Source organism: Cyprinodon variegatus, unplaced genomic scaffold, assembly GCF_000732505.1.
Source record: "Cyprinodon variegatus isolate N-32 unplaced genomic scaffold, C_variegatus-1.0 Scaffold176, whole genome shotgun sequence".
Lineage (NCBI taxonomy): Eukaryota > Metazoa > Chordata > Actinopteri > Cyprinodontiformes > Cyprinodontidae > Cyprinodon > Cyprinodon variegatus.
In genome coordinates this window covers 365984-378550 of record NW_015150629.1, presented here as the reverse complement: position 1 = coordinate 378550, position 12567 = coordinate 365984, and the positions used below count along the sequence as shown (strand labels likewise).

Genomic DNA, 12567 nt, shown 5'->3' with positions numbered 1-12567 from the left:
CCCAACATTTACACCTGGTAGTTCGCCTTGATTAAAACCATAACTGTTACGTACAATTTGTCAGCGATGATGGATACCAAAAAGAGATACTTATCTTAAGGTCTATCTTCTTGGCCAATTTATGGAACTGTCGCCGTATCCTGAACCTTTATCACATGGAAGACATTCTAACATGTTTTTTTTCCTCTTAATTGTGCTGTATTTAACTTTATCAAGTTACATCCAGCAGCTGCCCATCTGTAGAAAAACATGATTCTAACATGTTTGCAAACATTATTTCATCTACCTTTCAGAACTTATTGTCACTGTTCCATGCAGGTCAGGTATGAACCCACAACTAATGATAATCATCGTCATTTTAGCAGAGTCAGAGCTTTAGCTTGCCACAGCCCCTCCAGAAACAATTAGAGCAGGTGACTGTCTGATTGACCCAAGCTAATTACAAAGCTAACATTAACTAGGCTTCTTGTATTCTATAAAAGGCAAATAATAAAAAAGCAACATTAAGGTAAATAAACATCATCTATGCTTTTTTTTTTTTTTTTTGCAAAGTTTACTTATTTAAAAGTCAGTCTTAAAATCATCTACTGTATACTTTTGTTTAAATCTATGTTTTAAAAATAAAAAAATCTAATCAAATATGCATTATTGGAATCATTATGACAACAGTGCTCACCTATATGTAGATACAAGTAAAAAAAACTGTTTATGTTAGAATAACTGCATTATGGACTAGACCCAGTGTTACTATATAGTTTAGATAAGCTGCATTCACAGTTTCAAATTTAAAGTTTATATCAATGAGATCATTTTGCTGGAAAAGCTGTTACGGCTGAGATAAATGAGGTGTTACAAATGATGATCACACTATTCTAAGCAGTCTGACTCACACTTACACTCTTGACAACTTCTTCTCCGCCCACATTAACACCGCGTAGGCAGAGCCAACCAGCCTGAGCCTCCTGTTGTGGAACTTTGGGTGTAATATGTTTGCTTAAAGTAATGTGGTGGTCAGAGTAAAAGATTGATTTCTTGGAAATGTTTCAAGACAAACAGAGCAAATACTCTGGTCATTAAAGGAAGCCGTATGGACAAAAATATTAAGAAATCTAAGATGAAAGATAGGCGCATTTCTTTGCTGAGGTATTTTTTATTTTCTTGTGGTTTGAGTGGAGAAGCAGAGCCATATTTGGAGATTACTTTTTTTGTCCACTAAAAATTCAATGCAGGGCCCAAGAAAGAATTCATTATGAAGTATATACACCAAAATATGTAATATTTCCTGTTCCCTCATCGGCTAAGATCACGTCACAGCTTTACGACTGTTCAAGTCGTAAAGTTCCATCAGAGACCTTTGAGGTGGAGAGTTTGAAAGACAATGATTCAAACAACAATAAGGCATTGCCACCCACCAGTGAGACACTTCCCCCTGGAGCAGACCTACCAAGGAGGGAATGGTTCATGCTCAACAGAGCCAAGGTAGGTAGGACAGGTGACAACATGCTGGGATGGGGTAAATCAGCAAGTTGGGCACCTTCTGCATAAATACAAACTTGGTCCAGCCTGCTGTGACAATGATCTCCTGGAGGCTAACGAGACAGCCTGTCATGGGATTTGGACTTGGAGCAATAAGATATGCTGATGATGATCTCAAGAGTAAGATCTGTTGTTCCTTGCAGATAATGTTTTGTATCCATAGAATTAGATGTCTGGTACATTTAGAGATGAGAACAGGATGTCCTAAGAAGTTTAAATTTTTTTGGCCAACTGAAAGGAAATGATACCTTTATTTTGTTGCTCATCCAGGAGGGCTAGTCAGCATCTAAAAGTTGCAGTTCTGGCAGTTTTAAGACTGGGAACTGCTAGTTTCATATGGACCAAAAAGAATGTATGAAGTTGTTACAGAACATGAAAAGACATTCATCATATGCAATTACTGATATAATGAAAATTAAAGCTGGATCTAAAAGAGGAAAATATAAAATTTGATTAAGTAAAATTCTAATTTTGCACTTTCATTCAGTGCATAACATAGTACACACATTGTCACGTATATAATAATGAATCTTTATCCACTGATTTTTAACAATGATTCGAAGTTGTATGATTCACACAGAGTGAGATGATTATGGGGACTGAAAGTTTTCTTCAACTCTCAGGTAAACCTGAAGAGACTCACATGGATAAAAAGAAGAAATTAGAAAGTTTCATCAACATGAAGAAATAAGTCTTTGGTGCTCAGACCCTTGCAGATGACATCAGCGCTGAAAGCATTTAATCTGCGTGAGCTGGCAGATCTAGATTTGAGATGGTTCTTCTGTCAGAGTATGACATTACTGGTGAAATCGAGGTTAACGAATTAGTGGAACAATGGGAAGGTCAGTTGAATGTAGGAGAAAAAAGGGCTGTAAAGCAAACCTGTAAAGCACTTTGTTTTTGCTTTGGTTCCTAAAGTGCTTTATACTGGATTCACTGAACAATAGATCTCTAGCAGGAAAATAATTGTTACTAACTGTTTCTTTGTCTAACTTCACTTATACTCTCACTATGTTGTTTATTTTGATCACTATGTGTTCTTTTATGTTGTGTTTATGTACGGAACTTTGGACTGTCAAGTTATTAAATATGCAAAATAATTTGTATTGCTTTTAAGATAAATAAATTATGAAAAGAACAAAATTCTCAACCTCCTTGGAAAATAATAGTAATGTTTTCATTGTTAATACTACGAAGGAGCTTCCTTATCCTGGTTGCATTGTATGAATGAGGAAGAGTGAAGTGATCCTCTGCTTTAGTTGTGCAAAATACAGGGTCTCTATCAAAATTACACAAACTGACCTATGTTACAGCATCCAGTCAGCAATAGACCTAAATAGGTTAGCACAGGGATAAATTAAAAGCTAAATAACCTTTGTGAAAGGATTATGAAATACACAAGACTGTGTAAAATCCATAATTAGTTAGTTGAAACAACACAATTATTATCTACACTCATGCTCAAATCCTATAAAACCAATGTTCTTTTGCTTAACTGCCGGAATTTAAATGTATCTTTCAAACAGGATCAAGTATGAACAAAAGCAAGATTAAATACTGCTTATGTCACCATGCAATTAGCCTGGTATCCACGATGGCCACCATGGCAACAGCTGTAGTGGGAGAAAATCTTTAGCTCTTTGCACACCCACACTAAGGCTGATCTACTTTATCCATGTAATGCAAAATATTCTGAAAACATATTGTTCTGGCCTGGTACTCGAAAGCCAGCAGAATTATTCAAACCTAACTCAGGCATTTGTGTATGGTTTTGCATGTCGGCTTTATATTTGCATGGGCCTGCCCCAGGTCATCTCGACTCATGTCAGTCTTCTTGTGGAATGTCAACAGAAGATTATGAATATATTACATAACTAGAATTGGAAGTTATACTTAATTATTAAGTCATTATAGTCAAGGGCAAAACCCAATTTATGATTATTAGTTGGATTAATATTACTGAAATCTGCTTACTCACCGAGGGTCTTTTGGTTTTTACTCAAGGTTGGACTTCTGGAATATCTGTTAATATCCACTGCCTTTCATTAATTTAATTTAGACTATAGTAATCAGCGGAGTTATTAATCACCAACCAAAATAAATTGTTTCTGTTTCTTCTGGTGTTAACCAACAAGTGTGGATCTGACTCTGAGTGATATATCGTCCACTGTATAAATAATCATAGGCAACCACAGGTTAGAAATATCAGTTACTTCATTGCCTAATATTCACTATTACAGTATTATTGTATCTAATGACTAAACAAATGCTCCACCACTACTAAAAATAAGCATAGGGCTAATCAAAATCTAATAAATGGGGAAAATTGGGCCAAAGAGACCGTTCAAAGAGTCTTCAACAAATATTCAAGTCTTAAGGCTTGGTAGGTTAACGCATTTTTAGGTGTCCTATAAAATAGCAAGTATAAGTGTAAGTAACAAATGATGCAGTGATCTTAAATGCAGTTAAAACAGTGAAGCCCCATTTGGTTTTAAAATAAAATTGAACAGTGACTCCCAAATACATTAAAATGTAGGAGCATGGATGATCACTACTTTTCAAGGTGCATTGTGGGAAATTTAGAGTCCAATATTTTTTCATCTACTAGAGGTTTGGACACTAATCTAAAATGGCATAACCACTATATACTGTAGTGCCCTATAAAGGGATTAGGGTGGAAGGTCAGGCACAGCCAAAACGTCATAAAAACGTTATCCTCAGATGGCCGCCACAAGGTAGCATTCAATTCAAAACTCTTAAAAACCATCAGCAGTTGAAATTAAAAAGCTTCTGTCAGATAAAACACAACACATGCAAAAATGTCTATCCTAACCTTGCCAAAACTTGACTCAATAAGCATCAGATAAAAATAGTGGCTCAATGGATGGGAGAGGACGATGTTCGGTTATGTTCAGATTAGTTTGGCTGGGGAAGCCAGTCCACTTGTTCAACAGGCAGCTCTCAGAGGGACTGGAATTACTCTGATGCAAAACAATGGAGTAAGATCTGCAAGGCTTAAATTGATCATTCACTGTACTATACACATTTCACATCTAAGTAAAACAAATGTTTGAAATTATCAATTATTGGTCTTACTCTAAAATTAGCTGGATAAATAACATTTTCTGACAAATATGCAACATACTGTAGCTATATACCGTTAGTTGGTTTGTCTTCTAAAACATTTTTTTTGTATCCAGATTACACAGCTAGTCTTCACATAAACTCTATGAAAACAATAATTTTCTAGTAAACCAGATATTTCTACATTATGATCTGCATAAGTCATTATTAAGAAATTAGGATGAAGAGAAAACTTTTGCAGGCATCAAGTGAAATATGTGATGAAATGATTTTATTTTCTCATTTTAATCATTCAGATAAATCAAATCTAAGATTTTTATATCATAAAGGTATTTTTTGGTTTATTTTTGACCACTTGTAATAGCTTGAGAAACCTCTAGGAACAATATAGAGCCTATGATTAGGTGTTGTTGCCTCCTGGTGGAGGATTTGCAAAACACCAAGGCCATAAACTGGTGCATTAGAAGCATTAGTTAGAAAAGCAAAGTTACTCAAAACTAAGGCTTTCCAAATGAAAATGTAGGTCATGCTCTATTTGTGGCATTAATAATAAAGACCTTTGTTGTGCTTATTTATTTTTTTATTCCACTGTAATATACCATAGCCTGAATGAGCTAAAATCCTTACTGGATTATACTTAGATTTTTCTTGACACAGAGTGACAGAACCTGACTGGTAACATTCTCTAGTAAGAAAGCTGATAGAGGCATGGATAAAACTATAACAATAACATGCTAAGCTAAGCTATGTAGTTGCTATTATTAGTTGCTATTATTACAGAAAAGTTATTAAAGTACTGACTTAAATCCAAAAAAGAAGAAAAATTAATCGGTTACATTGAGGTAGTAACAATACGGTTCAGAGAAAAATACAAAACAACAACAAAATGTGCACATATTGAAATATATGTGAGGACAGACGCAATCCCTGGGAGCAGGGATGCTCCATGATGAAGGGATTTATTTAGACAAACATACGCAACCATATAGACCATTACACTCAGAAGGAAAAAAAATCAGCCATTATACTCAGCAAGGGAGTCTTCCAGAATGCACAGATAACAACAGTTATAATTATCTTTTCTGAATGGACTGGAATGTCACAGATCCAAATCTAAGTAAAAGAAAAATATACCTAAAAATGTTGTTCTTCATAAAAAAAATTATAATGATAAAAAAAAAACACACTATTTAATATACTCAAACAAATGAGGGAGGTAAAACTGAAATAGAGAGAAATTAAAATGCCAACTCATTGAATTGTGAAACGTAACCAGCAGTTTATTTCCCTCCCTAGTCACTCCTAGGTAAAACCTGTTCAACCTGCTAGTATCTGGAGACTTGCGCAAGTTAAAACTAAGGAAGTCAAACTGTTGAGGATCACCAGTCACCTACTGCCAAAATCTTTTTACCAGCACGATCAAATAAGGAGGACATGGAAGAAGACAACACAGAGGACATTGAGTCTCTGATTGAGGACATGCAGTACATCCCTGGACACTTCCACCTGGAGCTAAACCTTAATTGTGATCCTGTTGGTCCTGTGAATCTGCGATTTAGAGACACTCTCCTGAAACAGGAGAGTCTACAAGCTGAGCTGGAAGTCGAAGTAGGATATCTACAGTATGCTGTCCGAAATCTGCTGGGTCTGCTGGCATTTCACCTGGAAGAGCTCGATAAAGCTGAGGAAATATTCAGGTATGAGATACTAACTTCTGGAAGACAATGTCTGCTGAGAAAACATACACAGAGAGAAAATTACTTAAATGTCTCTGTATTTCATAATCTCTCAAACAGAAATACAATAGTGATTAAAATGTGTGCAGCACCATTGCTTTGATTTTAAATCTTCACATGGAAATGGCAGCATAGTAAGCCTATCATACAGACTTCTCTCATTAAGCTGAAGACAAGCTGAGACGGGCATAATAGGCACCAGACAGAAACGGACAGATATTGCTCATATAAAACACCAATGCTAGGATAAATGTTTTAGAATGTGTATGTCATTATTAGTTTGTCCCATAAGGATTTAGTTTGCCTATGTTTTCCAAAAAGGGCTAGAGGATACACAAATGAGAGCAGCCTATTTCCCATCAAAATCATGTTGATGGATCAATTGCACTTAAATCTATAGATATAATTCACTTTAGATTTTAAATAATAAGGATTAAGTTACATTTTTTCTAGTTTACTATTTAAGATACAGTATCTTTGGTCTTTGCTGCCTTAACTCTGCAGCAAATGTGTTCCAAATTTGAGGGTCAAGATACTAAAGTGATCCTTCTTCTTGGTCTTTCCCAAGAGCACGAGAGAACTGGATAACCTCAACAGCAAACAAAGATTTAATAAAAAATGGAAAACAGCCACTTTCAAAGTCTTAAAAAATATACTCCAAATCAATAGTCTCCAAACGAAGCCCTAAAAACCAAATGCATCCAAAACAGAGACTTTGACTTTCAAGTAATATATCCATACTTTGGAGCAGGAAGATTTCTAGAAGTCTTTTGAATAAATATTGCATTTTATTATAATTTCATCAAAATAAAAATGAAAACCCATGATCCATAAATAATCTAAAAAGGAATATTTCTTTTCATCTCTTTGCTTTCTGGCCTTTTAGGAGCATTTGTAAGGAGGACCCCGGAAACCTCAATGCCTGGGCTAACCTGGGCTTTATGTATGACACAAAGGGTAAAGAGCCGGATGCAGAGGAATGTGTAGAGAAAGTCTCTTACCTCATGGGGATGAATTCTGATGAGGACTACCAGGAGGAGACCAGGCTAATGGCAGCACGTTGTCTGGCTGAGCAGGCATATGTGTATCCATACGACGTGGAGCTGGACAGCGATGACAACTTGAGGGAGAGGCTGATGTCGGCACTGTCCTTTTATAACAAAGCACTACATTATGGAGGACACCTGGTAAGTGATTAAAAAATAGATACGTACATTTTTTAAAACTTATGTTTAACACCCATCAATAATGCTTTTACTTTACACTGAATGTTATGTAATTAAATCCAATACATTCAGCAAAACAACAACAATCATGCACTAGTCAGGTCATGTAGAGTACACTAATAATAATTAATAATAATTAATTTTGGACAAATGGGATAATTTATGATATTCAAAGCTGCAAAAATGGATATGATCAAACTGATTTTTTTTTATTATTATTCTAGATACCACAAGAGGAAAGAATAAGCTGGTATTTTAAAATGGCAACTATTTATGTAAGGTATGTACAGTAGACTACTCGTCTATATTTAATTCCCCCAACCAAGTATAAAATCATTAAGCTTATTTTGCTCCTGAAGGCTGGACCAGATCATAAAAACAAAAGAGGATTCTGAGTACTCAAGACTCTTTCACTACAATAAGGGACTTAAGCTCCTAAAGGAAACTCTGGAATCTGAGAGAAAACAGCACAAAGGTAGGCAAGTTGTCAAGAAACTGTCTACAAAGTGGAGTAAATGTGATTCAGTCATTTTTAATATTTTGGTAGGAAATCAAAAACTTTAAAAATCCCATCAGAATTTTTTGATGGAAGATGGAAACAGATATTATCTTCCAAGTTGAAGTGTGATGTCTCCTTTCAGCTCTAGCTTGGTGTTACATTGGAATCATGTTGGAGAGGAAGGATGAATTTTCCTCTGTACCCATGTCAATACATGACTGCGGATTCTCAGCCTCTGATCCTCTGCTCTGCTATGGAACTGTAAGTAAACTCCCAGCACTGCAATCGCCATGTAGCCAAAATCCAATAAGATTAAAATTAAGATATGTTTCTATTTTGAAAATTAAAAATTAATCACACATTCCTTACATATTATTTGTGTGTTTTTTTTCTCAAACCTAAACTCCACATCCTGCCATTTGACTAAGGTGCAAGAACCCTACAGAGATTTTATGAAAATGTTATATTAAATATATATTAAATTACTCACAAGTAAAAAAAAATAGTTTCAGTTCTAACAATCTTACAAGGACAAAATACACTTTAAATAAATTGACATTAGCTTTAGTATGCTAAAAGAAGAAGGCCTCATTGAATCTTCTTCTTTCAACTTTTTTATGTGACGTAATTCTCTTTCTAAAGATAATGGCTAACAAATTAAATTGAATTATTTTGGATGGTGAAAGTATCTGAAACAAACTCCTTTTTTTGCTTGTTTTCATGCCGACTGACTTTTAAAGGACACATTAAATAAATAAAAAATATCACAGAAACCAGTCAGTTATTAAGGCAGTTCAACTGACATTGGTTGAAACTATTGTATGAATACTGGCCTTTTTAAAGCACAGTGGATATTTAGCAGCTGTTGCTGCCACATGTGTGAGAGTTTTAACAGAACTGTCTCTCTCTTCAGGCTATGGATTTGGCCAGCGATGATGCATTCATCCTCAACCTTCTTGCCAAAATAATCTTTTTGCTGGGCAAACATGACATGGCCACAGGGATCTGCAACATGTCTTTGAATGTTCTGCCAGATCCAGAGCTTAACTGGCAGGTCTACTGTACACGTGCTAAGGTACTGAATCTCAGAAACACATTTCCTGTCATGATAATATTTATTTAGATTTTATAATAAAGGTTTAGGCATATAATTTAGTCATCACTAATAAAGATGTTGCATAAATCTAATTTATCCATGAAGTTTGTTTAAAATACTCCTCACAGTTATTGGTAACCTTGGTAAACATGTCAAAAATATCATACTACCATAATCTTCTATTCAGATTCTATAATATCACACTGAACATTTTAGAAAAACCTTTAACTATTTCTAACACAATAGTTGTTTGGAATAGCTATTGTCAGAGCTAATTGTTCCTTAAAGCCTTAAGCATTTATGACATCAGATTTTTAAGTAATTCCAGACTAACAACTAGATATTCATGACTTTGTGTAATTCTTGGGTATATTTATATGATGTGAAAGAGAGGTGACATCCTCTCAGCAATTCTCCAAAATATAAAAAAACAAGAATGTATGGTATTCATCTAGTGTGTGTGTCATGTGTTTTGTTTTGCATAAAGCTTGATTTATGCTTGACACTTCCATGAGATCCACACGATCAAATTACATTATTTTTAGCTCCTCCCACTCCCTGCGCACTGACAGAAATTATGCATGCGCACCAAAGGAAATTAGTCCTGCACGGCCCACCAAAGGAAATTCCCAAACATGTGGACAGATCCGTGTGGAAAAACATGCCGAGCGTGCAATAGCACCTTTGTAAGACATCTTGTGGTAACTCATTCATACCACCACTACCAACAAATTGTGAAAATAAACTCTTGCAAAGAAATGACTGGCGCTGTTGGGCAGCACGAAGAGGCTTTGAAAAAGTTTAGCTTTTTTTTCTACTTTCTTGTGTAGTGTGGTGTGGTGTTGTTGCTGTTTATGTTGCACATGCCCCCCTGGTGTTGGCCACAATGGGGGAAAAGCCACACAGAGTATGAAAGCTGCAGATTTTGTGCCCATTTTCTATTCCGATTGCATTTGTCAAGCATAACCTAACTTTAAGTCATCAATAACGCCACAACAAAATGTCTACTTGGCTAAACATAAGGCCATCTACAGTCAGAGGAATACACAAAAAGGTTTAAATCAGAGACATCCAGACATTTGCACAGTTTTACTGGAGACGTTCTAACTCCCATCCAGAAGTCTTTCTCGTTTCTTTCTGCTCGTATAAGGATAATCAGAAGTTGGAGCATTAATGTCTTAAAGAGCATCTTCCCTACCACATTCCAAGTCCAAGACCCACCCGCCCTTCTAATCAGTGGAATAATTCAGAAATTTAACATAAAGACAAGCCTAAATATGTGCCTGTTTATGTTGCAATGATTCACAGTGCGGATAATGGTAAGAGAAAAATCTCTAAATATATTTTTAAGTGTGATATAGAACTGAGAGAACAACTGTATCTTCGCCAGCAATGTCCATTAGGAGGCGGTTGCTAATCAATCTATGGCAGACTTTCTACTGCAAACCTTGCATTAAATAATTTTCAATACATTGAGACTTGTTGCAATGTATGTTCTTTTCAGATCAATGTGATTCTATATGTCAATGAACTTGAAAAAGCAAAACATGGAATTGGAGGTTGCCCTGATCGACAGAAACTAGTTGATGCTAGAAAAGACTTGGACAAGGTGCTGACTGTACGTCCATGTCTGAGGACTCATCTAGAGATGGCGCAGGTAAAGCTAACTCAACATGTCACGATAAAATTGCTTTACAACTGTGATAATCAGGACATGAACAGCCAAAGACTGATTTTTTTGCTCTTTTTTAGGTATACTATTACATGGGTGTAGATGCACTCCAGGAGAGCATTATGGTGGAGGAAAGTTCCATAAATCATGCTTTGGTGAGTCTGTCCAATGCTTTGCAGTTTAAGCCAGGAGACAGCTTACCTGATCTCCATGTGCTGAGAGGACGCTGCCTTTTAATAAAAGGCGAAGAGCAGAATGCTGCCGAGTGCTTCAAGCAAGCTATGGAGTTAGAGAGACCAGGGAGCACTGACACCACAACTCTTCACTTCCTTCTCCTGACCCTCCTGAATCTATTTATGCAGGAAGCTTCTGACCCTAGTTCTATCATAACAGAGCTAGAGACATGGGTGAACAGAGCAGAGGAGCGGTACCCTCAGGATACAGTAAAATCAGAGCTTCGGTCCCTTTACAGAACACACACAGAAGAGGTTACAGAGCTGTCCAAGACTCTGATCAGGACTGGACGCCTGGGCCTGGTGAAAAGGCTGCTGGACACAGTAGTACCTAAACAGCTTTCTGACAGAAGACCTCTGGCTCGTAGATTTTCATTAACCTAAAAACAAAAGTGTTATTTTAGCAAGGCCAATAGCTATTAAGAAAACATACATGCAGAACAATAATCAAGAAATGTCTTGACAGTATTTCAGAAAGTTGGAAATCTTTAGTGAGCTTTGTCTAATAATGAGTATTTTGATTTTCATGCTTTTTAACATGTATACAGTCCCCTGAAAATTATTTATACCCATTGAGCCTTTTTAAATGTTGTTGCTATATCCAGAAACTTCACAGTGACAGTTTTTGTGACAGACTGATACAATGTAATTGCATAATTGGGAAGTTGAAGAAAGAAAAATTATTGTTTTCATTTTTTTCCCCAAATAAAAATCTGAAAATGGTGCAGTGAATTGGTGTTGAATTCCCATCTGTCTTTTTTTTTCTAACCACATTTAACTACAATCTAATATTTTGAGGTGTGTCTATGCTAGCCTTATGAATCCTGAAACTGAAAATAATACCTATCATTGCAAAATGCCCTAAGCTCAGTTAAGTGAGCATCAGTATTCTTATCTTGCCACTAAATTCTCAATAGATTTGTGTTTGGACTTTGACCTAGCCACAAAAATATTCTAACATTCAATCTTATTCATTCTGTTATAGCACAAAGTGTATTCTTATGGACATTTCCAATCTAGAAGGTGAACCTCCACATCTTTTGGACTCTCTAAAAGGTTTTTTTTTTTTCTTGTAACTTTTTATATTTAGTTTCATGTACTTTACAAAAAAAAAAAGTACCAGCTGTCTATGGGCGAGAGGCAGGGTACACCCTGGACAGGTCACCAGTCCATCGCAGGGCAACACAGAGACAAACAGGAAAAACAACCGTTCACGCACACACTCACACCTAAGGAAAATTTAGAGAAGCCAACTAACTTAACAGTCATGTTTTTGGACAGCGGGAGGAAGCCGGAGTACCCGGAGATAACCCAGGCATGCTCAGGGAGAACATGTAAAGTCCATGCAGAAAGACCCCAGAACCTTCTTGCTGCAAGGTGGCAGTGCTGTCCACTGCAGCCTGCTTGATCTTATTTCACTAAAATAGCAGAAAAACAGTGTACCTTAAATGCTTTTTCTCTTCTAAGACATTTCACACACCAAAA

General features: G+C 36.1%; 1 protein-coding gene across 1 annotated transcript; it reads left to right on the top strand.

Moving 5' to 3' along the window:
* Window positions 1-5980: 5980 nt before the first annotated feature.
* On the top strand, window positions 5981-11801 carry ttc22 (tetratricopeptide repeat domain 22). The gene is made up of 8 exons (XM_015378653.1): window positions 5981-6317; window positions 7243-7543; window positions 7807-7862; window positions 7942-8057; window positions 8224-8342; window positions 8995-9156; window positions 10682-10834; window positions 10930-11801. Exons 1-8 carry the CDS (start codon window positions 6055-6057, stop codon window positions 11464-11466), a joined length of 1707 nt encoding a protein of 568 aa, XP_015234139.1. The 5' UTR covers window positions 5981-6054; the 3' UTR covers window positions 11467-11801.
* Window positions 11802-12567: the final 766 nt, after the last annotated feature.

What these genes read in the sequence shown, in the direction of transcription:
- ttc22 (XM_015378653.1), top strand. Translation starts at nt 6,055, where the DNA reads ATGGAAGAAGACAACACAGAGGACATTGAGTCTCTGATTGAGGACATG. An exon ending in ATGGCAACTATTTATGTAAG is followed by an intron (nt 7,863 to 7,941) that starts GTATGTACAGTA and finishes TTGCTCCTGAAG; the next exon opens with GCTGGACCAGATCATAAAAA. An exon ending in TCTACTGTACACGTGCTAAG is followed by an intron (nt 9,157 to 10,681) that starts GTACTGAATCTC and finishes TGTTCTTTTCAG; the next exon opens with ATCAATGTGATTCTATATGT.